General features: G+C 50.8%; 10 protein-coding genes across 20 annotated transcripts; 4 read left to right on the top strand and 6 right to left on the bottom strand.

Moving 5' to 3' along the window:
- Positions 1-4,655: 4,655 nt before the first annotated feature.
- LOC9652633 (probable LRR receptor-like serine/threonine-protein kinase At2g16250) lies at positions 4,656-6,866 on the bottom strand. 2 transcript variants are annotated; one of them, XM_024671591.1, is made up of 3 exons: positions 6,741-6,866; positions 5,395-6,534; positions 4,656-5,280 (listed from the first exon to the last, which is right to left on the bottom strand). In XM_024671591.1, exons 2-3 carry the CDS (start codon positions 6,114-6,116, stop codon positions 4,857-4,859), a joined length of 1,146 nt encoding a protein of 381 aa, XP_024527359.1. In that variant the 5' UTR covers positions 6,117-6,534; positions 6,741-6,866; the 3' UTR covers positions 4,656-4,856. The 2 variants fall into 2 exon arrangements, with proteins under 2 accessions (XP_024527359.1, XP_002966425.2); XM_002966379.2 differs by having other exon boundaries at positions 5,395-6,866.
- A 710-nt stretch (positions 6,867-7,576) lies between these two features.
- On the bottom strand, positions 7,577-8,900 carry LOC9652632. The gene is made up of 5 exons (XM_024671392.1): positions 8,713-8,900; positions 8,621-8,655; positions 8,392-8,564; positions 8,190-8,334; positions 7,577-8,122 (listed from the first exon to the last, which is right to left on the bottom strand). Exons 1-5 carry the CDS (start codon positions 8,864-8,866, stop codon positions 7,994-7,996), a joined length of 636 nt encoding a protein of 211 aa, XP_024527160.1. The 5' UTR covers positions 8,867-8,900; the 3' UTR covers positions 7,577-7,993.
- On the bottom strand, positions 8,896-9,394 carry LOC112345165. Its single transcript, XM_024671393.1, has 2 exons — positions 9,210-9,394; positions 8,896-9,150 (listed from the first exon to the last, which is right to left on the bottom strand). The coding sequence occupies exons 1-2, from the start codon at positions 9,329-9,331 to the stop codon at positions 8,907-8,909; spliced, it is 366 nt and encodes a 121-aa protein (XP_024527161.1). The 5' UTR covers positions 9,332-9,394; the 3' UTR covers positions 8,896-8,906.
- Positions 9,395-9,703: 309 nt separating this feature from the next.
- On the bottom strand, positions 9,704-11,015 carry LOC9634363 (putative TrmH family tRNA/rRNA methyltransferase). 6 transcript variants are annotated; one of them, XM_024671391.1, is made up of 7 exons: positions 10,878-11,015; positions 10,616-10,826; positions 10,465-10,559; positions 10,281-10,407; positions 10,025-10,222; positions 9,905-9,977; positions 9,717-9,820 (listed from the first exon to the last, which is right to left on the bottom strand). In XM_024671391.1, the coding sequence occupies exons 1-6, from the start codon at positions 10,917-10,919 to the stop codon at positions 9,931-9,933; spliced, it is 720 nt and encodes a 239-aa protein (XP_024527159.1). In that variant the 5' UTR covers positions 10,920-11,015; the 3' UTR covers positions 9,717-9,820; positions 9,905-9,930. The 6 variants fall into 6 exon arrangements, with proteins under 6 accessions (XP_024527156.1, XP_024527154.1, XP_024527155.1 ...); XM_024671389.1 differs by having other exon boundaries at positions 9,905-9,960; XM_024671388.1 differs by having other exon boundaries at positions 9,704-9,960; positions 10,465-10,566.
- Positions 11,016-11,294: 279 nt separating this feature from the next.
- LOC9634362 lies at positions 11,295-15,672 on the top strand. Its single transcript, XM_024671441.1, has 9 exons — positions 11,295-11,592; positions 11,644-11,829; positions 11,897-12,008; positions 12,065-12,089; positions 12,147-12,199; positions 12,261-12,319; positions 12,373-12,525; positions 12,577-13,702; positions 13,754-15,672. The coding sequence occupies exons 1-9, from the start codon at positions 11,540-11,542 to the stop codon at positions 15,545-15,547; spliced, it is 3,561 nt and encodes a 1,186-aa protein (XP_024527209.1). The 5' UTR covers positions 11,295-11,539; the 3' UTR covers positions 15,548-15,672.
- Positions 15,673-16,571: 899 nt separating this feature from the next.
- On the top strand, positions 16,572-18,499 carry LOC9652630. Of its 4 annotated transcripts, none has more exons than XR_002991943.1 (4): positions 16,572-17,700; positions 17,789-17,902; positions 17,974-18,013; positions 18,095-18,499. XR_002991943.1 is itself a non-coding variant. In XM_024671111.1 (2 exons), exon 1 carries the CDS (start codon positions 16,588-16,590, stop codon positions 17,692-17,694), a length of 1,107 nt encoding a protein of 368 aa, XP_024526879.1. In that variant the 5' UTR covers positions 16,572-16,587; the 3' UTR covers positions 17,695-17,700; positions 17,789-18,499. The 4 variants fall into 4 exon arrangements, 1 of the variants encoding a protein (XP_024526879.1); XR_002991944.1 differs by having other exon boundaries at positions 17,789-17,906; XR_002991942.1 differs by having other exon boundaries at positions 17,974-18,499.
- LOC9634361 (60S ribosomal protein L36-1) lies at positions 18,459-19,024 on the bottom strand. Its single transcript, XM_002966375.2, has 3 exons — positions 18,875-19,024; positions 18,617-18,816; positions 18,459-18,544 (listed from the first exon to the last, which is right to left on the bottom strand). Exons 1-3 carry the CDS (start codon positions 18,974-18,976, stop codon positions 18,529-18,531), a joined length of 318 nt encoding a protein of 105 aa, XP_002966421.1. The 5' UTR covers positions 18,977-19,024; the 3' UTR covers positions 18,459-18,528.
- Positions 19,013-20,065, top strand: LOC112345089. Its single transcript, XM_024671113.1, has 2 exons — positions 19,013-19,483; positions 19,542-20,065. The coding sequence occupies exons 1-2, from the start codon at positions 19,069-19,071 to the stop codon at positions 20,018-20,020; spliced, it is 894 nt and encodes a 297-aa protein (XP_024526881.1). The 5' UTR covers positions 19,013-19,068; the 3' UTR covers positions 20,021-20,065.
- A 23-nt stretch (positions 20,066-20,088) lies between these two features.
- Positions 20,089-21,127, top strand: LOC9652629 (pentatricopeptide repeat-containing protein At3g22670, mitochondrial). Of its 2 annotated transcripts, XM_002966735.2 has the most exons (3): positions 20,089-20,424; positions 20,482-20,916; positions 20,976-21,127. In XM_002966735.2, exons 1-2 carry the CDS (start codon positions 20,113-20,115, stop codon positions 20,872-20,874), a joined length of 705 nt encoding a protein of 234 aa, XP_002966781.1. In that variant the 5' UTR covers positions 20,089-20,112; the 3' UTR covers positions 20,875-20,916; positions 20,976-21,127. The 2 variants fall into 2 exon arrangements, with proteins under 2 accessions (XP_002966781.1, XP_024526882.1); XM_024671114.1 differs by having other exon boundaries at positions 20,089-20,916.
- Positions 21,071-22,622, bottom strand: LOC112345087 (pentatricopeptide repeat-containing protein At4g02750-like). The gene is made up of 2 exons (XM_024671110.1): positions 21,317-22,622; positions 21,071-21,261 (listed from the first exon to the last, which is right to left on the bottom strand). Exons 1-2 carry the CDS (start codon positions 22,617-22,619, stop codon positions 21,161-21,163), a joined length of 1,404 nt encoding a protein of 467 aa, XP_024526878.1. The 5' UTR covers positions 22,620-22,622; the 3' UTR covers positions 21,071-21,160.
- Positions 22,623-23,249: the final 627 nt, after the last annotated feature.

Below are 23,249 nucleotides of genomic sequence, written 5' to 3'. Positions count from 1 at the left end.
TGTTAGTCTTTATCAGGGTGGTTATGCTTTAGATATCTTGTACCACATAATAGTCAAGAGCGATAATATTGATGCCATTGTCACCAAGAAGCTGGCCGCACCATATATCACAAACAAATTTATTGTGAGGCTAAACATGGACATTTTAGACAGAGTTCTCAACTATGATTTAACGATAACAGATTCAAAGAATGGCCTGTCAAAAAACTCAGTGTACACACCATTTTCTGAATCTGCTGTCGCTAAATCGTAATTGAGAACTCTGTCCAAAACGTCCATGTTTAGCCTCGTAGCGAGCTTGTCTGTGATATACGGTGTGACTAACTTCTTGGTGGCAATGGTGTAAGTATCATCGCCCTCGATTGTTATATAGTATACGAGATCTAGCTCTGACCAAGACTAACAATGTTGGCCACACAAAGTCTCCCATTATCCTGCATGGCATTAGCAACACTGTCAATTGCTTTCTCAAGCTCTTACTTCTGATGTATACCAATCTTGGGTAGAACATGCCTCAGGACACATCCTCACTCGTCAAACCTTTTGTCCACCTTAGCCTTCGGATGCTTAAACACCTGATCGTTCAACATGTGGATTTCTTCATGAGACCACATTGGGATAAAAAGCCTGATCACATCGTCTCCTTTGAAGAAGTGGTGGTGATTCAGCCAACCAAGTGAGGTGGCTATAACAACCTTGCAAGGTAGGCTCCAGTAGTACTTACCAATCTTCCAGTCCGCTAGGTACCACACCTTGCCTTCCTCTTCGGCCTCCACCCAATTTACGGTGACAGCGGAGCTGACAGTGGATGAAACTTTGCTATCCTTGTCAAAGGCGTAATACCTGTTGGATTCCTTGAACTTGAGGAGGATGAGGTTCCAACAATGCTTCTGAAGGAGCTCCCACAACACAACAAAGACAAAGCTGGACTTGCTAATCCCAGGCGTGCCCAGCACAACCACGAAAGCTATCTCTAACGTCTCACTGTGTGCCCAGATCAAGTCGAGGATTTTGCCGTAGCAGCTCCTCACGTACACCAGTGGCTCGTGCTTTCTTGAGTATCCCAAAGCCCCGCGAGCACTCTTGGCAGCTGCAGAAACTTACCCCTACAAGCAGTGGCATCTGTGAGAAGGCTTCAACAGGCGTCAGCGATCGCCACTGCTGTCTCTCGCAGATCTCACAGATCTTGGAGACCTCGTGACCAGCCTGGGATGGGGGCACGCCGAGCCGCTGGGATGCACACCGCCAGGAGCCTTCCTCAAAGCCCTAAACTTTCACTCGCCAGGAATATCCATAGAATATGTTTTCCCTAATTAATTAAACATTAACTCCCTAAAGTTGAGCTAAGTACCACTATTTTATATAGGCAGGGCAAAAAGGGAAGTTCTCAATTAGTGCAGGATTCCTCGTTAAGATGCTTCGTTTTGCTGATCGGACAGCCTGCTGGATGGCTCTTCCGTCCTGCTGTTGCGTGCCTAAGCTTCTGGATCTCAGCCGGCGATATACATTACACTGTCGTGGATATTGAGGACATGGATCTCTCTCTTTTCTTCTAGATATGCCCTGCTAACATTCCACAAGAACCAGCTAACATGTTTTGTAAGATCCTTGGATCAAACCATGTTCCTGCGATGAGGATTGTAAGAGATAGCGGCTCTAAAAGCAGCTTTAAATGTCGAGTTAACTTCTACTTCTAGCATACATCTTAAGAAAACTAGGAAAATTGAAAACAAGACAATCTGCATCATTCGCACCTCTACCAATATTTTCGTCCGGGTCTTGCGCACACAAAGAAAACTTCTAAGAAAAAAGAGGCCTTGCCATATAAATTACCAGAGAAACCTTCACGAGTGAAAGAATTCTATGAACCCCTTTACACCTGCAGAGATCAAAGCTATTGAATCGGAGAGAAACGAAAGCTTTGACTCAACAAATCAAAAGCTGATGCCGTATCTTGAAATGCATGAATCCAAGCGCTGCGATTTCTAGAGAGATGTTACGCGCAATCCATCTTGTTTTCAAGATGCCTTCACGAGCTTCCTCCGAACTCGACAATCACTACTCGTATGTCGTGATTGTCGTCTGTGTTGCATTCAGAGTTTCTACAGCTGATCTTTACATCGACGAGGTGTTTAAAAAGTGGATCTTCTTCGATTGCTCGTTTGAAGGCTCCCTGAATACAGGACCGAAACCTCTGAAAACAAATCGAGAAAACATACCGGTGAAGTTTGAAAGCCACCTGGAATTTCGACAAGCACTCTTTTAAAGGCTTTTTGAGGTGCAAATTCCGGCCAGCAAACTGCAGAGGATCAAAGTGGAGGCAAATAATTCTAGGACCCAACATTGCCTGGTTAATTGTGAGACCTTTCCCCGACGATTCTACCAGGGAGTCTCATATCTAGGCCATGTTTGCTGGAAGTTTTAAGATTATTCTCTAAATGCGGTCCAGCAAGTGAATCCTATAGGAGCCCAGGATTGTCAACTCGAGCATCCTTGGCAAGAGATTTATTGAGTGGAAGAAACATGGTCCTTGGAGCTTTTGTTTCTTTTCCGATTTTGCAAGTCTTGCTGTGGGAAAAGATAAAATCTAGGTACTGGAGTCACACTGGATAGACTACCTTTCCAAACACATGCCCAGCAAGTTCGTTCTACTCGACGTGTTTCTTCAAGAGGAGATCAAGCAATCCATGGTGAGTTATTTGCTGGCGCAATCAAAAGAACAGAAGGAATGCAGGGGTGATCAAAAGAAGAAGAAACAGTCGCACTTCCATCATGTGATTGAGAAATGGAATCCCAATGTCGCACCAAAACCAGAACACATGAAGGCAGAACTTAAAACCGTACAGAGTGCTGCTATAGACGTCGTCTCATGGAGTGGTGAGCTAGCAGACAACTATGATATTTTGAGAGTAGCCAGTGTATGAATCTATGGGTAGCTCATCGTTGTCCATAGGCCCAGTATCAGTGCAGCGCACGTAATCCATCCTTGGAAAGATAGGAGAACGTTTGCAATGCTGTAGATTTCCTCTTTATAGGAACCCCTGGAACGTAGTGCCACTCGTAAAAGCGTTTGGCTTTCGAACCTTTGAAATGGACAAAGAAGTTGTCGTCCGGTATCTGTTGGCGGCCATCAGTGCCCACAAACTCCTCCAGGCCTTTCAACGCGTCGAAGAACTCGATAGGCTGTTAAGTTTTCACAAGTAGACTAGACAAGATACACGAAAACTTTCACTTACATTGGCGGAGTCCACTAGAACGTCGTTCAGGAAAAAGGAGGCGGTCTCCTAGTCCATGCTCCCTACAAAACCTGTCGGCTATATTGCCAAAGGGTCTCGTCCAAGACAGTGTGCGACCCAAAGCGGTAATGAGGCCGCCCATCTTACCACACACACCACCATCGTCGCCTAATGCCTATGAAATGAATTTCTTGGCTGGTGCGAATAGGATGGCTATGGTGCAAAGCTCTTCAATCGATTGTCAGAGCTAAATGTCATCGATCATCGGGAGCAGCAAAGTGGGTGTTCCTGGGGAGCAACATGAATTTCTCACATTTTGGGACTAACTTAGCTCACAGATTTGCAAAATCTCTGGGGGAAGTGGGGTCTCGAAGTTTCCGAGGAGAAGATCTCGCTGAAGACGCTCGAGGAGACGCTCGAGGAGACGCTCGAGTTTGTGCGGAAGCAGGGGGATTCCATGGTCAACATGGACCTCATGGATGCTTTCGAGGGCTACATGTCCGTTCTGGCTCGGGTTTCCTCAATGGATTTCCCACGATCTTCATCGACGAAGCTAATATGCTGGCTAGCTGGACAAAAAGCGCAGAGGATGCTGCCAATCTGGAAGCCCTACTGATTTCCAAGCAGCAGAATGCGACCAACGTGGTTTTGGCTTCATCGTAGAACTTCTTCCTGTGTGGCCTGGAACCGATCCGTGGTCATAAGATCGTCGTCACGGCAACTGTTGGTTACTTGAACGAAGAGGAGCCCAAAGAGTTCGTGGCAGTCCATAAGAGACTCGTTCGCCAACCGGGAGGGGCTTGGAGCGGAGGTGTTGGGATGACGTTTACGCACATTACGGGGGGCGCATTCTGCTGCTGGAGCCTTTCTGGACGTGGCGTAGGCTCAGAGCCTGGTGAAGTCTGCAAAATCTGGGAGGAGGAGAAGCAGCAGTGCATGGAGACGGCCCTAAACTCTGTTGCTCACACGCTGTCCGGGCTTCACTTTGGGTACCATCTGGACGATCTTGGAAGAACGTCGTGGAAGCCATGACAGGTGCTGAGTCCTGATGGAATCGTCCCCTTCCATCAACTATCTCAGACTGTGTCTGAACCTAGGCTTGTATCCCCGATTTCTTACATTACAGGGTCAGGGACACTAAAGTGCGTCCTGGAAGTTGGCCTGTTGTCATGCCGGTCAGGAAAGCTCAACATCTGGGAATGATAGCTCGAGGGCTACAATTTGGAAGAAGGATTGACAAATGATGAGCAAGAAACAAGTTAATAGACTTTGCATGCAGAGAAATCTGCTTTGTAGAAAGTTTAAGTTGCATCCAGTATACTGGAAAAAGTTTTGCTCACTCTGCTCTAATTATATTAGCTTTATGCGATTCTTTGTCGATTTCTTAAACTCTTACGACGGTCATTTTCTAGAAAATGGTTTGGGAAATCACTAAGCATGGTCAATGATTGGATAAAAAGTGTGAGTACATGTACCTTTTAGTTTTGATTCGCATTTTACATGTCTTCATATTTACATCTCTCTAACATGCAAAACTTTTCAGGGGATCCAATCTCAATCCCTCTTTACGGATTGAAACTCCACCTTCATTCCATGATTCTGTGGACCAGACCGCATCAATCAACCTTGCCCCGCCAGAGCGAGAAAGAAGGCTGGGTTCTGCAGCATATGGAGCACATTAGACATGGTCTGGTGCTGGGCGTGCTCGGGATCCAGGCACGACTTGGCGATCACCGCCAACAGCATGAGCTCCTTGACGTGATCCTCGTCCAGCACCAGTGTCGGATCCACCAGCCTCAGGAAGGCATCGCGCTTCCCGAATTCCATCAGCGGCAGCGCCCTGTGCAGCCACGCCTCGCCGAATCCGTCGCAGCAGCTGCTGATGTCCAGCCCCGACACCAGGTCGAGCAAAACCTTCCCGTAGCAGTATATGTCGTACACAGGGAACACATCGCTTCCGTACTGCTGCCGGCAGGCTTTGCCGAAGCTCCCCAGCCGGACCTCGTACCCTTCGTCCAGGAAAACGCTGCTGGATTTCAAATCCCTGCAAGGAAAGACATCCATGGGTAAGGGGCAAAAGGTGGCAGGCCTAGCCCTAAAACCGCGAAAAAGGTGGTACGCTAAACCTTGATAAACCCTAATCCTGGGATGAACTGACCTGTGAATTACTGCCGGGGAGCAGTCGTGGTGGAGGAAGGCGAGGGCCTCGGCGACGCCAATCGCGATCTTGAACCGCGTGATCCAGTCCAGCGGCTTGGCGGATCCGGCGCTGGACGAGTCCGAGGACTCGCTCGTCTCGCCGTCGGAGGATTTGAATTCGTCGCCCCGGCGCAGCGCCGACGCCAGATCTCCGTTGGGCATCTGGCGCAGCACCAGCAGCATTCGCTGCGCATGCCCATCCGCGCAATCGCCTCCTCCTCCTCCCCCTCCTCCGGCGCTGCTGCTGCTGCAAATGCCGATGATCTGGACGAACCTGTTGGCGCTGCTGCTGTGGCCCAGCCCCGCCAGCATCGCCACCTCCGCGTCAAACATCTCGCGGCTCTCCACGCTCTTGATCACCACCGCTTCCTTGCCGTCCCCGCCCAGGGTGCCCGCAAAGAGCCCCTCGCGGAGGAGATTGCCCTGCGCGAAGCCGTTGGTGGCCTGGTGGAGCTGCTGGTAGGAGAAGTCGCGGAGGACCTGGCGGAGGAGATTGGCCACTGAGAGCTCCGCCGCTGCCGCCGCTGCTGCGGTGGATGAGGAATCCGCGAGGATTGGTGCACCGCTGGACGATCCCGCGCCGTCCCGCCCTCCGTATCTGCGCAGGAGCTCGATGAGCATGAGGAAGAAGGCGAAGCCCAGGCCGCCAAAAACGCCCCACACGGCTAGTCTCACATCCATAAAGTTTCTCTCGCCGGGAGGAGAAAGCGAATGAGAAAGAGAGAGAGAGATCAAAGCTCGAGTGGGAGGAGTTTTGGGGATCAAAAATGCCGCTCGCGGGGAAATTTTCAGCTGCAATTGTCTGCTCTCACAGAGCGCGCGTCAGCAAGAACAACTCCATAGGAAAAACGTTTGGAATTTGAGGAATCTACACCAGAGTTGAGAGGGTAGTCCTATCCTATTTTCCTTTTCCTTCTCTAGCAGCAAATGCCCCTGAAGAAATCACAGAGCTACTAAAGCGGGGGAGAGAGAAAAAGAGGGAGGAAAAGAGCTGCAATTCTCAAGGAGAGAAAGCAACCCAAAGCAGACAGGATTCAATTCCTCTGCTGCGGTCTCTGCAGCACTGCATCAGCTAGCTCAGCTATCCGCAGCAGCCCATCTGCAGCAAAAGGAGAAAAGAAAAGCATACAACTGTAGGATCAATCACATTCTTAGAGGAAAAAAAGGAAAGAGAAAACAGAGGTGCAGGCATATTGAAAGAACTGCAAGATTGAGTACAAGGAAAAGGGAGCACACAAATCCTCCCTTGGGACCAAGGGAGTGTTTGTGAGAAGTAACACTTGATCACCAAAAACACTCTTGCACCTGTAAGAGGAGTGGCCAGCAGAGGGACTATCAATATCCATCCATGTATGTAGTATGAGAAGCAGCAGCCAGCAACCAGCAGCCTTACCTTACCTTACACATTACAGACCCAAGCCAGCCATGCCTTCTGCAGAGACATTCAATGCAAAAACCTTTTTCTTCTTAATTTTTTTTGTCCTTTAATGTGTTTTTGGTTGTATGTTTTTTTTTTTTTGCAGTTTGCAAATCTCCAGCTTAAATACTGAGAAAATCCAAAACCCAGGTGGTTTGGTTGGCAAACAGAAGGGGAGAAGCTTCTCAACCTTGGGGATTAGTAAATTCAATTCACTTCCCCGTGCTCTCGCCCCCAGAGGAAGACTAAACATTTTCTATCCCGTTTAGTCCAAGATGGATCATTAAGCACACACATCTCTCAAGCCCAAAGAACACTGCTCTTAATTAAGTGTTGGAGAGCCCAGGACCAAAGACTACAAAGACTTTGGTGGATCCAATCTACCCTTTTCTTTTCTTCTTCTCCTCAGTCATCTAGAGAACAGAAGATCATAGACAAAAAGAGAAGAAGAAGAAGAAGAAGAAGAATGGTCATAGCCATGTGGTTGTACTGTTCCAGTCCTTTTGTTTTGTGTGCATGTTGTAGAAAAGAGTGTCTACAATTTAGATATGATAATTTGGAGAGATTTAAAGACAAGAGAGAGTTTGGCCTCTTTTCATTCGAGCGCTGGGACATGCGTGCTATTGCAACTACCGAATTGGGTTTTAAATGCCAGAATTGAAACATACCACCGCATAGACAAAGCTTTTTTTGAAGTTCACGAACAAGATGGATAGCTGGAAAATACTGGAAAATGCTGGAAATTGGAGCATATCTAGCATTGCTTTTGACACATCCATTTCTAAACAAACTCGGGTAGTTTCTAGCATGCTTTGCTTTCCCTTTCGCTATTGTCATGCGAATGCTTGCCGACCTTACGTAAGCCATCCAAATCATCGTCCATCCTCTCAGCACCAGGACAATAAGTGTCCGCTTTCGAAAATTTCCGCAAAAGATTCCACCCCCATCGTACGTAGAGGACAGCGTGAAGGACATCAGCTCGACCACGCGTAAGTGGAGCCTCACTTTTTTTTTCCTTCTCTTTTTCCCTTCTGCTTGGCTTGGCATTTTTTGCCTGCCTAGCTCGCTTGTGTTGACAGAGAGAGCGCTGGCTCGAAGTTCCTGGGATTCTCTAGAAAAGGAAGGAAAAGAGGAAAAAAACTTAGCTCAGATTCGAGTCAAGTCGTGAGCCAGGCCTCGACTGCCAGTCCCTCTTCATTCTATACGCCTCCACCGCTTGGAGCCTCCGGCGCTCCTGCGAGACCAGCGATGGCCCAGCGGCATCTTCATCCTGGACAGAACCGAAAAGAGCCACGTACTAAGTTGGAAATGGCTTGCACGGTTTCCAGGACACATACCTTCTTGCGCAGCCGAGGTAGCTTTGGGGGAGCTTGAGCAACCTCTCCAAACGTGACTTGTTCGTGCTTGTACAGTTGCTGGAGGCTGTGGTCTATGGCATCCAGCTGCTTTTGCTTCTTCTTTTCCTTCCTCTCCTTGAGAAACCTGTGCCATGGTGTGGTCAGCATTGTGGCATTTGGAAGCTTTGCTTCTACAGCTTACTTCTTGCGTCGCTCCCGACTCTTGCCTCCATCGTTCTCGGCTTTCAGCTTCTCGGCAAACTCGTCCAAGCCGGTGTTGTTTCGCCTCCTCTTTTTGGATCCGGGCTTACTTGCATCAGCCGGAGTTTGATCGGTGGAAGGAGCCCCTACCGCATCTTTCTTCACTGCTGTTGCCTAGCAAGCAAAAAACACGAGTAAGTTCTAGCTAGGCATGAAAGAAAACTACTTACATTCTCAACTTTGCCAGCTGATATTGGCTGCTTGCCTTGAAGACCACATTTTTAGAGGCAAAGTTTCCCAAGGAAAATCGACAAAGACTTACCCCCGCGAGGATCCATGATTTTCATGATCGCGCGAAGCTTACTGGGAATCGCGTCCACATCCTTCATCACTGGCGGAGGCGCAAGCTCCAGACCTGTCCTGTGCGCCGCCTCATAGTTGTGCTGCCGCCTCCGCCTCGCTTTGCCCTTACCCATAAACCCTAATTCTCAGGCCCGACACAAAGTTAAAAAAACTCTACACCATATGGATTTCGCTGGAAGTGTCAATGCTGTGCATGGACGCCACGCACAGCGCATGAGGGGCGAAGAAAAAAATCGCCAAGAACACCAAAATTCCCAAATCGGCTTCTTCTCCCACGGCAGGCAATCGGGGAACCATCACGTATACTCTGATCGCACACCAGAGGGTGTAGAGAGCTGCGACTATGGCGATGGAAGCCAGCGCTCGAAGAGGCTGCGAATGATTTGTCTTGATCGATCTAAAGAACAAAGAAAGAGAAAACTAAGTTTGATCGAAGGAGTTCTCGAAAGAACTTACCTGTTGATGTAGATGAAACTTGCAAGGAGTACACTGCAGAGTAGTCCCACGATCAAAACCGACATGAAATCGAGCGGAGCAGCGCCGTGCCACCACCCGGTGCTTAGAATCCACACAAGCATTTTCGTGTGACCATTTTCCTGCCACGGATTCTCACAAAACTCGAACTCGCGTTCTTAGATCTTGTGGCATTTACCTCGAACAAGTTGTCAAGAAAAAACTGTGAGAGACTCCCGGCCGCGATGAGGTACAAGCACTCTTTAGGCTTCAAGTGGACCTGCAAACACAACAAATAGCAAAGATAAGTAAGAAAGGAGAAAAAAAAAAAAAACAAAAAAGCTTTACCCCGGGTAGTGTTGGAAGAAATCCGGCCTGGAGTAGAATTCTTGAAAGCTTGCTGTACATGGAACAGAGAGGAGCTCCCAAGATTAGTACATAGTACACTGGGTCGTGGACGTAGTCCATGGCTTTGGAGCCGAGAGCCCGACCAAAGCTGCTCGTCTGTGCAAGCCACTCGCAAAAGGAGCCCAAGTCCGGTCCGAGGAACGCATTGAGCGTGTAGACGAGACAGTGGTGCGAGGTGAAAGCTCCTCGCGAGAGATGCATCATTCCTGTACCCATGGCAAGTGTGTACATGAGGTGAGGGCCTGGTCCAGGCATAATTCGCTGGGAAGCAGTGCCGGAGAGAACTTCACCTCATCACACACTGATGCCAAGAACCCTACTTGGAAGTCCTGGAAAAGTCGAGTTTCTGTGGAACAAAGAACTCTACCGGGGATTTACGTGTTAGTCGTAAAAAATTCCAAGCAAAGAACCTGCGATTCTTTGTTCGTCGGGAGCCATAGCTTGTTCTTCCGAGTCTAGCCAGTCGGTGGAGCCGCTTAGTTTCTTTTGCTGCCGCGCTTGAGTGACTTCTTCCGGGTTTGAGCATATCAGGCCTTGGCGACGGGCAGGACGGTCGGCAACGATGAACTTCTGGCCGTCTCTCTCACGTTCGGGAAAACCAGCCCATACTGAAAGAAAGGGAAGCGAGAAAACAAAGTTTTGTCATCGAACTTAAAGCACACTTGCCAGAGAAGTGGTGCAGGACGATCGAGGCAGCGACTGTAACGTTTAGCGACGCAGTGCCGGAGCCAACTTGAGGTATGTAGGTGAAGAAGTCGCAAATCTCCATTTCCTTGGGCGATAAACCAGTTCCCTGGGACGAAACACCTAAAGTTGATCGACGTTGATCGCCAACGGGGAGCTCTCTCACCTCGTTACCAAGCAAAAACGCAGTGCTACGTTGAAATGGATGCTTGTGCACAGCCACAGCGCCCTCGGTTATCTCCACTCCACAGATATCACAACCTATTCCCTTTGGAAGCCACACGTCAAGGAAGGAAAGAAAAAATCATCGACCAAACCTTGAGATAATCCCTGGCCTCGAGGAGCGAATGGAAGTGCCGGAAGCGGACATGGTGCGCGGAGCCATGGCTGCCAAAGCTGTTGAAATCCTTCTTCCCGACGAGGATCATCTCCGAAACGCCGAAGGCCGTGGCGCTGCGAGCAAGCGTCCCGATGTTGTGCCGCTTTGCGACATTGTGTACCACAACATAGCACTCCATCCTTGTTGCCCTAAATCTCGAAGCTTAGCGATGATCGATCGATCTGACACGAGTACCCCACTTGAGCCAGGAGGACCTCTTCTAGAACAAGCATCGCATTCATACGGCTAGAGATCCATGCGCCTGTCACGCGGCGCTAGTGGCGATGGCAGCGCAATCAAGAAGACCTAAATCCAAGAGGGAAAGAAAGAGAAAGAAATCGCCATCGAACACCACACACCTCGTTTTCTTTGAATTTAAACGTTTACCAATGTCACATCGTAACATGGATACTGTGCTACCAGCGCGCTATAAACAATGTGGGGGTGGCTGGTTTCGAACTCCGTACCAGTTTGAAAATTTCCCTCCAAAATCTTGTGAACGTGGCGGCACGACAGTGGCGGGCAGTGAAAAATATGGTGGCTCCAAAATCTTTTTTGTCTTTCGAAATATTTATACTGTTATAGGCTACTCCGGAAGAACAGAACAAAGGCTTCGATCATTTTCTAGGGCTTAAAGTACAGGAGAGATTTTGGGCGCGCTAGCGCCAGGATCGCCATGCCGCGGAAGACTGCGCTCTCGCGTTTCTTTCTCTGGCGCTGGCGCCGCGTTCTTCGCTACCGGTAGCGAAATCTGTAGCAGCATTGGCGATCCAGGCAAGGAAAACAAGATTGCTGCTCAGGTGTTGAGTGCTTGCGGCGCCGTGCAGCTAGATCAGGGTAGGATCGAGTGATTCCGGCAGGGATGAAGGGGGAAACGCCGTTGGACTACTGCGTTTTCCAGCTCAACGAGGCCAGGTGAGGTTTGTCGCGAGGAATGCCGCTTTGCTACTGGGATTTCTTTCGCAGATGTGAGCTTTGGATATGCGCTGGAGATAAGAACGAGAAGCTGGCCTCTGGATCGGTCAAGCCGTTTGTAGCGCATCTCAGGGCTGCTAAGGAGCAGATCGCGAAAGGGGGGAGCTTCATCATATTGCAAGCCCCGCCTTTCGTTGGGGATGGATCCCCTTGGTTCACTAAGAGAACTGTAGAACGGTAAGCTATTACAACTTCATTTTAAATTATCTGTGGGCTTAAATTTTTTTATTCCTTTTGGAGCTAGATTTGTGAGATTTGTCAGCACTCCGGATGTTTTGGAGAGTGTTAGCGTACTCGAAGCGGAGCTCGCAAAGCTCGATGACGCAACCTCGATCCTTATTTCTGATTCTTCATGGGTAAGGCGTCGCTTGAGTTCTTTTTCAGAATTACTGATCCCGTGCTTCGATTCTAGAGTGCTCCTGTTACTCCAAGAACAGGTACTTTTTTCACACCTTGCAAGGGCTTCTGAAGTCTCAAATGTCTCGTCTGTGCAGGAAATCTTTCTTTGTACAAGTCTGATGTAGAGCAACACGGAAGCCAGACCAAGGTACGTAAGCGTATCACTCAAGTGCGCAGTTGTGGATCTTCGTCACTAACTTTTTTCGTAGGTTTACCCGAAGCGACCTTCGTTTGACTATGCAGGCATTGCTCTATTAGATGGTTCCAAGTGCGTTTCGTGTATCAAGAGAAAGATGTATTGATCATTTGCAAGTTTTGCAGGAAGGATTTGCTCAAAGCGATGGAAATGCGTAGGATGATGCTTTTGCACGAACAGAAAAAAGCATTCTCCCATGCTACTGCCGCGGGATTCAACGTCTCGTGCATTTCGGACCTGATGGTATTTGCAAACTGTTTTGGTGCACCACGTCTTTGGTACAATATTTTGTTGAATTTGTCATGTACTAACCGAAGATGTACTTGCAGGGAGGCGTGTTTGAAATATATGACACTATGCAAGAAGAGGCAGGATTCAGGGTTGAATCCAGAAGAATCTTTATTCGATTCTATCTCTTCGGGTTCGTCGGATGCCAGCATACAGCTGATGTCGAACAAGTCAGAAACCAGCGACAGCACAGAGGAAACGAGCAGTGGATCAGGAAAAAGCAAAGCACGTAAGACATGGGATCCACAGGTTTTAAGCACCTTGCAGCAGTTGCATGCGAGGAAAGTAGAAAACGGGTCTTTGATGTCTCCAGACGGCAAACGGGTTATCAGAAGACAGAAGACTGAGGATCCTAGCCCTCTCGCAGACGAGGACTTAGTCGTTGGAGCCAGGGAATCGGTGAACAATCCTTACGTGCTGCTCCAAGAATCTTCTAGAAGCAAGGTCGAGCACAAAACAATAAGCGTTCAAGATGCCATTAGCCTGTTCGAAAGCAAACAGCAGAAGGTGGACGATGCTTTGAAGAAAAAGATCACCAAAGAAGACATCGAAGTGACGGAGCCCGTAAAGCCAGCTATTTCCGAAGAACAATATGTAGCAGAAAGCAAGCCAGACAAGCACGCAGTGATAGTGGAACCGACCATAGCCGACCTTGAAGCGGTTCCTGAAGCCGGTCCGGAGGAAGTCGTCCCTCAGCAAACTCTTTTATTGCAGCATCCTAGCTGCAAGGAAGATAAGCAGGCGATTCGAAAACCCAGCGCTTTAGCTGTCGTGGCTGAGGCAACGGAGTTGGAGGAATTGGATAACATTGAGTGGAGACCATTATCCAAGTCGTCGGGATTCGTTTTTGACGACATGTTCCTCGACCAGAGAGCCACCGTTGCGCAGAACAACAGAAGACAGTCACTTTGTGTCTGGAAGACTAGCGACCTTGAAAGTTACAACACTCAGAAGGCTGAGAAGAAAGAATCGAAGGGACGGTTTTACGACCAGTATCAAGAAAAAAGAGAAGCCAAACTGAAGCATGAACCTGTTTTGAAGAAAGCGGAAAAGGAAGCGAAGCTCAAGGCTATGCAGGACGTGCTGGAAACACGGAGAGCAGAACTGTCTACACGCAGCATGAGATTAACCGATAAAACTGCCACCTTGACATCAAGAAGTAAAAAGGTATTGTATCTCTTTATCTCAGTTGCTAGAGTTCTTACGCTTCTATAACAGGACGTGGAGTCCAAGAGCTGCGAGCTTAGGATTCCTTCGAAGCGAACGGGTTCCGTGTCAAGCGTTCATTCCGCTCCTCTGGTGTTAAAGGCAGACGCAAACAACGCTAGGACTATCTCTGTCAGAAAGTCTTCACCTTCTTCTCAAAAATCAAGCACAACAGTTCGTGCCTCAAGCTCTTCAGGCAGCAAAATACAAAGAAGGTCTGCAGAGAGCTTGCATTTGGAACACGGCAAAGAGAACGCCGACCCCTTATACACAAGTGATCTCGAGGGTCCCCAGAAGTTTAAGTTCTTGGAGCGAAAGAGTAAGGGGCCTCCGTTTATGACGAAGAAAATCGTTGACAACAATCAGCTTAAAGGAGAACCGGGCAAAGCCTCCAAGTCCGACGGTGCAGTTTATCAAAAGAAAGTGCCTCAGACTCGGCAACCATCTGCAAGCAGTTATGTGAAAGGTAAACCAACAGAGGAAGACTCAAAGTCGCAGAAAACCAGTGCCGACAGTTGCTCCGCCAGCAGCGAGATTTTTGAGATGAAGCTCGAGGGCGATGACACGGAGAGTTCATGCTCCTGTTCAGTTGCTGGGAACGCGACGTCTTTACAGAAAGAGAACTTGGCAGATGATCTAGAACCGGAGGTGACTTTCTTACGAGTGGATGTGACAGACGTCGAAGCCTGTCCGGACGTGGCCCAGGCAGAAATGCAGGTGAAAGACGAAGCATGCATACCAACTGTGGAAGGTGCTAGTGCTGAGGAAGTCAAGCAGGAGGTTGATAACCGGGAGTTGAAGGACGGAGAAACAGATGAACATCGTCTCGAGTCCAGTATGAGAGTCGGGAGTCCCGACTCTGATACTGTCGAAGTTGTGCTTGAAACAGCTCCAGACGTGAGCAACGCAGCAGCAGCCACAAAAGCTCATGCCTCCATTGACATGAGCGTTCTGATTGAAGAGCTTGAGAGGGAGGACGAGCTCTCGGAAGTGAAGAAAGTCATCGACGTCGAGATCCCGGAGAAAGCGCCGCCACTCGAGAAAGCCAAGGCAACTCCTCTCTTCGAGCTTGCCGAGCTCGACCAGAAGCAGTTCCCGGCCGCCTACAAGGTGTATCCGCCGCTGGAGGACTTCAGCAGCACCACGGGAACGCAGTCGGAGGTGTCAGGCGTGTCCAGTGCGATATGCGGCCCTGGCGACCCAAAAGTCGAGAGCTTCGGCTCGAGCAAAGACGAGGGAGAAGAGGCGACGGCCATCTACAATCCGGACTCCCCGACACTCATGGTTGGCTCGTTTCTCCCGAGGAAAGTCGTGGTGGCCGGACAGACGCAGCCGAAGTGCACGATCTTCCCCGCAGTGGTGGCGACCAGGAAGAGCTCTTCAGACGCTGCGATGGCCCGATCGTCCAGCGAGCCGGGCTCTCCGACCAGGCAGCCGCTCTTCGATCTCTTGGCCAACGAGCACAACACTCAAAGCAACGCCACCACCTCCAACTCCGCCACCGCTACCACCAGCTCCGCCACCATCGGTATCAAGCCTCTCAAGTCCGCGTCTCACAAGCTTCCTCATATGTGCAGGCTGCCATCGCCAGATGCCCGGGGCCACGCCACCGCGCTGCTTGAGAAGAAGAACTCGGCTCCATCTTGCGCAAAGCTCGACTCCTCGTCGACGTCAAAGCCGCTCAGAGGCATCCGGAAGTTCTTGCGATTTGGAAGGCGGAGCTCGTCAGGATCATCGGCAGCAAACGCAGCGGCGGATCAAACAGGCAGGATCATGTGGCAGAATGGATGGTTCAAGGGGGAGTGACACGAAAAAAAAAATTCCAGGATCATCATATCCTTGGAACTTTGGAACAACTTGTTTCATCATATATTTTGCTATCCTCTTTTGCTACTCATCATACTAATCGACCATACTTTAATTTTAGTGAAGCATATACTAGAATATCCATCCAGTTGCGGGCATCTGACGGTGGGGCGTGGTCCCCTATCCGACGGTTGCGGGGGCCCCAATTTAAAATAACGTTATTTTAAGTGTTGTGTGTTGACTGTGTAGCGAGTGACGAGCGCCGGACACGGGGAGGTTTCATGGTTGTTTAAGCCACATCGAGAGAGCGAGAGCGCTTCTAGTTTTGGCCCTTTCCCTCGCAATTTTTTTTGTTGGATCCGGAGAAGCGTGCGAATGGCGCCTTTAGGATCATCGGTTTTGCTGCCCAAGACAATGGATTTAAGATCATTCGTCTTCTTCTCCTCGCTCATCCGCTTCCTCCTCCTCGTCCTCCTCCACCTCGCCTCCGCCGCCCTCGCATTCTCATTCCGGCATCGGAATCTGGCGTGAGCGCGGCCGATCGCGCTCGTAATCCGCGGTTTCCGAGATTTCTTGGCCCTAAAGAAAGGTTCTTGCGCCGTGATGCTCTAGACAGGATCTTGGCGCACAGGCATCCCCATTCAATCGTCCTCGAAATTTGGATCGAAATTCCGTCCTCCCGGCCTGGGGAATAGGAAATCTTCTTCTTCTTCTTCTTCTTCTTGAGCTCTTCTTCCTCGATCGATCGATCGGCGCACGGGCGCCTCCGCGTCAGCATCGGATTTGCCCCGCAGGTCAGCGTTTCGTGGCATTTCCATTTCCTTGTGGCGATAGGACTGTACTCCCACGACATTGCGTACGTGACTCACCACAAAAGCGAAGCTATGGCGGGCGCTAGGCGGAATCTTTGATCCTTGACCGCACGAAATCGAGCCATTCCACATCCGGGAGCTCTATCGTATCGATCGGTCCAACCAGGTTTGCGGTAATCTCTTTCCTTGCGCCTGGGCCAGGAGATACCGATCTCCCACTCTTCTATCATGGGATGGGAGACTGAGTACCAAGAGAACCTGGCATTCAAATCCCAGGCGGGCGAGGCTCTAGAGATGGAGCTCCAATCCCCGGGATCGCTGGTCGTCTCCAAATTGCCGTCATGGAGTAGCAGCAGCGGCCACCTCCACGATCACAAATCATCCGACGATCAGAGCTGGGATCCCGTCATGACCTCTCTCTTGAAAGCCGGCAGCAACGTCGCCTCGCAATCGTCCACCTTCGATCACGCCTCGACCAGCTTCCTCCACACGAGCGCTACTACTGGAGCTTTCGCCCCCGGCTTTCCCAAATCATCCAGTGACGAGACAGCGGCGGAGCATCACTCGGGCACTGGAATTCTAGTCGCTGGCTCTTCGGTTCTAAACGCTCCCTCCTCGGCCGGCGCGACGTCCACCAAGGTGAGCAAGAAGCGATCCAGAGCGTCCCGGCGTCCCCCGACCACGGTCCTCGAGGCGGACAGCGCCAACTTTCGATCCATGGTCCAGCACCTGACCGGCATTCCAGCGCCGCCACCCATGCTCGCCTCGTCCTTCCGGCCAGCCCGGTTCGATTACTTCGGGGCATCGCCGGGGCTCGTCCGGCCACAGCCCACGCGATCAGCTCTCTCGTTCGGCCACCACGGCGGCGCTCCGGGGGGCTTCTCGATCGATGGTGGCAGCGCCAGTGGAGGATTCTTCCAGACTTACCAGCCGCCATACAGCTTGAGGAGGCTGGAAGAGTTCCGCGGCTTCTCTTACGTCTCGGGGAGAGGAGGATCGTCGGCGCCGTCGTCTCACGGAAGTTTCATGGATCCGGCGTCGCCGGGGGGGATTTACAGCTCCATGCAAGCGACGCCAGGCGTCATCAACGCCAGGCCATCACACGGCACGACGCAAGAGGGCGTTTATGTCCCGCACAGCGCCACAAACCCGACCACCACTTCCTCCTCCTCCTCCGCCCTGGCAATGCCGTCGCTGTGGGAGTGCGAGGCCAGAGAGGGCGATCAGAGCGTAAATGCGAGAATAAAGCGAGAGGCCGGGGGCCGGGCGGAGGAGGCAACGACAAGGAGTAGTAGTGGCAGACCAATCGCATCGTGGTCAACCAGCAGCATTTAAGCTCGGGTATTCTTCTTTCTTGCTCGTGCAAACTTCTCTCACTTCCTCAGGTGTTTTGCTGATCTTCTTGGCTGGCTGGCTGGCTGTGTTCCAGGTTAGCAAGGATCATTAAAGGGAGGAAAGAGAGATCGCTTCGATCGGTGTGTACGTAACAAAGACAAAGCAAATCAATCAATCAATCCGAGCGAGGTCGGTTTCCAAACAGCCTGTGAGTGAGGACTCTCTCTTGATTCCAAAATCGTTTTTTTGGTTGTTTAAGTGCTGATGTTTTCTCGGTAGTGATTCCTTTGATCTTCGTCCCCACTAGGACACTACACAGGTAAATGCTTTTGTCAACAGTGGTGATGTTACATCTCTCACAGAGATTCTTTGTTTGTTTTTTTTTTTCTTCTTCTTACAGGTGTGCAAGAATTTTGAGGCGCTTTGTCTCCTGCTGTCGTGACCGCTGCAATGCCTGCCTGGTGGTGGTCACCCAGGAATTTTTGTGAAGCTGCAAAGCTCTCCCTCGATTCATCGATCCATCCGAATTCATTCATTCGCGTTGTCTTGTTCCCTGGCAACGCGCTGTACGTATGCCTGGTGTTCTTCAATGCTTGCTCGCGCTCTTTGTTTTCGCGCTTGGAATCATTGCCAGCGAGCTGTTCTTCCGAGGCATTTGGTTTTCAAAACAAAGAAAACTCAGTGCCAGAGTTTTGAGAAAGAACAAACAGGTAGCCAAAGTTTTTTGAGAAAAGAACAGCCAAAGTCGGGATGTTCTCAGCTTCTTCGATCGAAAAGATAGTAACTCGTGTTTGATTCAAAGAAACTTTTTTCGAGAACAAGCATTCGTCTCACTCACTTCCCAGAAGACCTGGAAAGCAAAGCAAAGCAAAGAACGCGCGTGAGCAAAGCGAGAGCGGAAGAACAATAATGCATAGCTCACCTCATCTTCCTCAACACGGTGGACATCTCCTCGCGTTTCTTCTTGGCTCTCAGGTGGGTGCCGAGCTTCCGCTTGGCGACCTTGAGCGCGCGCTTGTCTTTGCCCACCTTGAGCAGCTCCGTGATCCTCTTCTCGTAGGGAGCGAATCCCACCACCTCGCGGATGAGCTTCCTCACGAACAGCGTCCTCTTCTGGCCTTTCTGCGAAGAGGAAGACGAGAGATTTTCGAGAATTTCTTGATTAATCGCGAGATCTTACCCCTTTCATGTCGATCGGCCGCTTGGCCGGCGTCCTCTTGGTGACGGCATGGCCCTTGTTGAGGCCGATGGCAATGCCGCTGCTCGCTACGTTGGGCGCCATCGCGCAGTCCCTAAACCCTAAACTCTTCTGCCCTAATGCGGTGAGGTCTCGGGTTCGAGTCCTGGGAAGTGACGAGATTTTCTCGTCTGGCTATGGCGGTGGCGGAGGCGCGCAAGCTCGATCCGGAAGAGCTGTGGAAATGGATGGACGATTTCCACTGGCAGAACTTCCACGGCATCTGGGTCAACTGGCGCATCGATGGGAGCTCTGCCTGCGACCCCGCCAAGGTGTATCGCAGCATCAGGTCATTCCAGTCCCATGCCGACGATCGCTCGGTCGTCTTGCACAAGAACGATTGGTACGACCCCAGGGGCGGCAACAGGGATTGGATGCTTGGCCCGTGGCTCATCAATCGCCAGGATCACTGCGGCGCCGATGGGATCATCCATCCCGCGGTTCCATCGTCGCGGACGCTCATCTTTCCAAACGGAGACCTTGGCTGGCTGCCGCTGGAGATTGATTTCCCCCGCAAGCCCGTGCCATCCGAGGTCCATTTCATGCTTCCAGGCGAGCTCTCTATCTAGCTCCATTCTTCTCTCTTGTCTTAGATCTCTTCTTCGACCAGGCAAGGAGGGGAGAGCGGCGATCATCTTTAGCTACAGTACCGATGGATCGGTCTCAGCATCTCAGATTCTCGAGGAGTCCAGAGATTCGGGCGAGCGCCCGGGAGATTCATGGCACGGGAGCGTCTGGAAGCACGAACTCGCCACCGTTCCTCTGGAGCCGAGCCGGGAGGAGCCGCGCGGGGAATTCGTAGGCCAGGAGATGACGTTGTTTCCCTGCGATCTGACACTGGAGACAAGAGGAGGAGTAGCCTGGGGAGGATTCAAGAGCGCTTGCGACGAAGAACACGCCTCCGTGGTCCATATGCCCTATGGATTCACGGCTTGCGTGCCAAGAAAGGTGAATCCTGGCCAAGAATTCGCGTGCCTGGTGAATTGGGTAGTGAGCGCGGATGAAGTGAGGAGGATCTCGTGGAAGTATTCGGCGGAAGGGAAGCTCGATCACATCAAATCGGCAAGCTTCCACCCTGTGAAGACCTAAAACAGAGTAGTTTAAAATTTAAAATTTTAAAAATTTGCGGGAAAAGAGGATTAGGGTAAACCCTAGGGCTCCTCTCCTTGTTTGCCCAGGCGATGCGCATTCTCTGGCAAGCGCGGGCGCTAAGCAGCGGCGCTAGGGCTGCGCTTCACGATCTGCCGCAGCTGGAGCGGTCTTTCGATTCCATCAAGCGCAGGCTGCTGATGCCGCAGGAGGTGGAGACGCGCCGGATCCCGTCCATGAGCTTGGAGACGGTCAGTGTGGCGACCATGATGAAGAAGGCCAAAGGCGATCCTGACCGGCTCAAATCCGTGCTGCGGACCTCCGTTTCTAGGCTGCTGACGAAGGAGCTCATGTCGCTCTTCTGGGTCTTCGTCAGGGCCAAGGAGATGGATCTTGCGGAATTGGTAAGAGAGCTGGGATTCCTTATCAAAATGTCGTGTTTGTCCATTGGAACTTGGCAGATTTTTGGCTTGGTCCGGAAGGAAAGCTGGTACAAGCCACAGGCATCGCTCTACTTGCATCTCATCACTGCCTACAGCGAGAGATTGGATTCCAAGGCGATGGAGAGGATTTTCCAGCTGCTGGATGAATCGGAGGAGGAGGGGCTCATTCCAAATGTTTTCTCGTTCCAGACTCCCATCCAAGCGTGCGTGAGCAGCAACGACTTCGATGCGTGCATGAGGCTCTACAACCGGATGCATGCCTCGACGTGCCGGAAGGACGTCCGCTTCTACATGTACCTCACCAGGAAGTTCGAGGAGGCTGGGCTGCTAGACGAGGCGCAGAAGGTTTACGAGCACTATCTGGAGCTACGAAACACACAGGGATTGCGGACTTTGCTGGAAGAAGAGTGAGGAAAATCCATCGAGGTTGGCCAAGCGCTTCTCTCTCACGCGGTACGCTAACTGTGTTGATTCAAACTTTTCTCATTCTTTTCCTTTGTTTTCCTGTTCAGCAAGCTCTTCCAGGATGGACTTCCACTTAGAAACAACTTTGTTTATCAACACACAAACCTTACAGGCTTTGCTTACGCTGGCTTTGGAAAGCAGAACGCCAGCAAGCTCTGTACGTCTTCAGCAATAGGCATGAAAGGCATGTTGACGACGAGATCATTGGCATCTCTCAGGTGGCCCGCACGAGCTAGAAGGTCGATGATGCAGCTAAATTGCAACTTGGTTGGCTCCAGCCCATAATCGACCAGCATGGAAGCGAACAGCTTACACGCTTGGGTAGCATCACCCCTGTGGCTGCATCCAAACAGTAAGCTCGTAAAGCACATCTCGTCCGGATTCTCACCTTGGACATTCAGGTCTCCAAACACTTCTTTCTGGAAGCCATCGACGTTGCGGGCGTGGTTGGACAAGGCTGTCCTCCAGGAAGTGAGATCACGATCAGGCATGGCTTGAAACAACTCCTGAGCTTGCCGGACGCGTCCGTTCTGTGCGTATGCAGCGAGCATGGAATTCCACGACACCAAGTCACGAGACGGCATACAAGAGAAGAACGCCTCGATCTCGCCCAAGCTTCCATTGACGGACAGGACTGAGTTTAGCGACACAAGGTCCATCTCCGGCATCGCCTGTGACAAAATCTCCACCTGGTCGACATGGCCTCCAACTGAGTAGGCCCAGAGAATGGAGTTCCAGGAGAAGATGTCCACCACAGGCATGCTTTCAAAGAAGCAAATGGCTTGCTCGATATGTCCGTTCCGGGCATAGGCCGCGAGCATGGAGTTCCAGGAGACAAGATCCCATTCCGGCATGTCGTCAAACAAGAGCTTCGCTTCGCTGATACTTTGATTTTGTGTGTATGCTGTTATCATGGCTGTGAAAGTCACCAGAGTGTACGCAGGCAGCGATCTATACAATATCCGAGCTCTTCCGAAGTAGCAAGTGTGGTTTGAGTACGCAGTTAGCATGGAAGTGAGCGAGACAAGGTTGTGCCAAGGCATTGCACGGAAGACATTGTTTAGTTTTTCCATATACCCTAACTGGGCATATGCAGATAGCAGAGTGTTCCATGAGATCATATCCCACAGTGGCATCTTCTTGAAAGTCTCCACTAGATTTTTCAGCTTGCCAGCACGCGAAAACCCATCCAGCATGCAGTTCCACGATGTTAAGTTCGGTCTTGGGTTTGATTCGAAGCATCGAGCTGCGGCAACAACATGCCCGTGAATGGTATATGCCGCCAACATCGCATTCCACGCAACATCATCTCTTTCGGGCATAGAGGAAAATAAGATCTCGGCCTGAGCTATTTTTCCCTGCTGTGAATAAGCCGCCAGCATGATTGTCCATGAAACGGTGGTCCTGAACCCCATGGCATCAAACAGTTTCTGCGCCTCGCAGAGGCAGCCATCCTGGGCAAATGCTGTGAGCATCAGATTCCAGCAGAAAACGTCTCTGTGCTCCATGAGGTCGAAGATGTTCTTGGCAGGAGCTGTGCAGGAGCAGCGCACGTACATTCGTATGAGAAGCTTGCTCAAGTAGAGGGAAGTGTCCTGAGATATGTGCTCTCTATGCTCCTCCACAAGCTTGTGGATTTGCCTGGCTTGGTTGGAGTCTTTGCATGATTTTATCGACTCAGCTAACTTCATAGATTATGGGACCATAGTAATTTACATCAGATTCTCTGCCGAGGTCCATCGGTTTGGGACATAGTTTCTCTCGATTCCTACCAAAGTTCTATCGCTAATCTTCGACAAAAAAGACTCTCTCCCTCTTCTCCAATCTGGAGGGAGCTTGTTCCGCCGGAGCATCCGCAAAGATCTGGAAGGACTTCTCCTTGAGCCCGGCCCTGCTAAAGCTCTTGGCCAGGTAGGTGTAGAGGCCGCGATGAACTTGGCACCCCGACGAGCGCATGAGCCTGTAAAACTGGAGGCACGTATCGAAGTCTGCCTGGAGGATGCAGCAGCGCATGGGCTCCGTGAGCATGGCCTCCGACAGGGCGACGCCCTCGCCCTGCGCCGTGTTGAGAAGCTCCAGGATTGGTCTCATTGGTTTCTTCCTCTCGTCGGCGCGGCAGTAGAAGCTGACAAGCCGCATGTAGGTTGATTCGCTCGGCTTGTACCAGCTCTCCTTTCGAATCAGCTCGAAAATCTGCAAAACAGATACTTAGATCCAAGGACATGAAATGCCGTTCGCGAGAACAAGCAGATGGACTTCCAGGAGACGAAACCTTGCGAGGAGACAAGGAGGAGACGTGATTTCCAAACACACACGTAAGA

Source organism: Selaginella moellendorffii, unplaced genomic scaffold (assembly GCF_000143415.4).
Source record: "Selaginella moellendorffii unplaced genomic scaffold, v1.0 SELMOscaffold_7, whole genome shotgun sequence".
Lineage (NCBI taxonomy): Eukaryota > Viridiplantae > Streptophyta > Lycopodiopsida > Selaginellales > Selaginellaceae > Selaginella > Selaginella moellendorffii.
Note: the sequence above shows the minus strand (reverse complement) of the source record. Positions and strands in the feature narration are given on the sequence as shown.

Bases quoted from the DNA above. Each gene is read 5' to 3' on its own strand.
- LOC9634361 (XM_002966375.2), bottom strand. From the start codon at position 18,976: ATGGCGCCCAACGTAGCGAGCAGCGGCATTGCCATCGGCCTCAACAAG. The intron at 18,817-18,874 runs GTAAGATCTCGC...TCCTCTTCGCAG, and splicing joins GGCCGATCGACATGAAAGGG to AAAGGCCAGAAGAGGACGCT.
- LOC9634363 (XM_024671386.1), bottom strand. From the start codon at position 10,919: ATGAATGCGATGCTTGTTCTAGAAGAGGTCCTCCTGGCTCAA. The intron at 10,827-10,877 runs GTGGGGTACTCG...TTCGAGATTTAG, and splicing joins AAGAGGTCCTCCTGGCTCAA to GGCAACAAGGATGGAGTGCT. The intron at 10,408-10,464 runs GTGAGAGAGCTC...GTTTCGTCCCAG, and splicing joins CGTTTTTGCTTGGTAACGAG to GGAACTGGTTTATCGCCCAA.
- LOC9652629 (XM_024671114.1), top strand. From the start codon at position 20,113: ATGCGCATTCTCTGGCAAGCGCGGGCGCTAAGCAGCGGCGCTAGGGCT.
- LOC112345165 (XM_024671393.1), bottom strand. From the start codon at position 9,331: ATGCTTGTGTGGATTCTAAGCACCGGGTGGTGGCACGGCGCTGCTCCG. The intron at 9,151-9,209 runs GTAAGTTCTTTC...TTTGTTCTTTAG, and splicing joins AGTTTCATCTACATCAACAG to ATCGATCAAGACAAATCATT.
- LOC9652633 (XM_002966379.2), bottom strand. From the start codon at position 6,116: ATGGATGTGAGACTAGCCGTGTGGGGCGTTTTTGGCGGCCTGGGCTTC. The intron at 5,281-5,394 runs GTCAGTTCATCC...CTTTCCTTGCAG, and splicing joins TCCCCGGCAGTAATTCACAG to GGATTTGAAATCCAGCAGCG.
- LOC9652632 (XM_024671392.1), bottom strand. From the start codon at position 8,866: ATGGGTAAGGGCAAAGCGAGGCGGAGGCGGCAGCACAACTATGAGGCG. The intron at 8,335-8,391 runs GTAAGCTGTAGA...ACCATGGCACAG, and splicing joins AGTCGGGAGCGACGCAAGAA to GTTTCTCAAGGAGAGGAAGG. The intron at 8,123-8,189 runs GTATGTGTCCTG...GGTTCTGTCCAG, and splicing joins TACCTCGGCTGCGCAAGAAG to GATGAAGATGCCGCTGGGCC.
- LOC112345089 (XM_024671113.1), top strand. From the start codon at position 19,069: ATGGCGGTGGCGGAGGCGCGCAAGCTCGATCCGGAAGAGCTGTGGAAA. The intron at 19,484-19,541 runs GCGAGCTCTCTA...TTCTTCGACCAG, and splicing joins GGTCCATTTCATGCTTCCAG to GCAAGGAGGGGAGAGCGGCG.
- LOC9634362 (XM_024671441.1), top strand. From the start codon at position 11,540: ATGAAGGGGGAAACGCCGTTGGACTACTGCGTTTTCCAGCTCAACGAG. The intron at 12,090-12,146 runs GTACTTTTTTCA...TCGTCTGTGCAG, and splicing joins TCCTGTTACTCCAAGAACAG to GAAATCTTTCTTTGTACAAG. The intron at 12,526-12,576 runs GTACAATATTTT...ATGTACTTGCAG, and splicing joins TTTGGTGCACCACGTCTTTG to GGAGGCGTGTTTGAAATATA.
- LOC112345087 (XM_024671110.1), bottom strand. From the start codon at position 22,619: ATGAAGTTAGCTGAGTCGATAAAATCATGCAAAGACTCCAACCAAGCC. The intron at 21,262-21,316 runs GTGAGAATCCGG...ATGCAGCCACAG, and splicing joins TGGAGACCTGAATGTCCAAG to GGGTGATGCTACCCAAGCGT.
- LOC9652630 (XM_024671111.1), top strand. From the start codon at position 16,588: ATGGGATGGGAGACTGAGTACCAAGAGAACCTGGCATTCAAATCCCAG.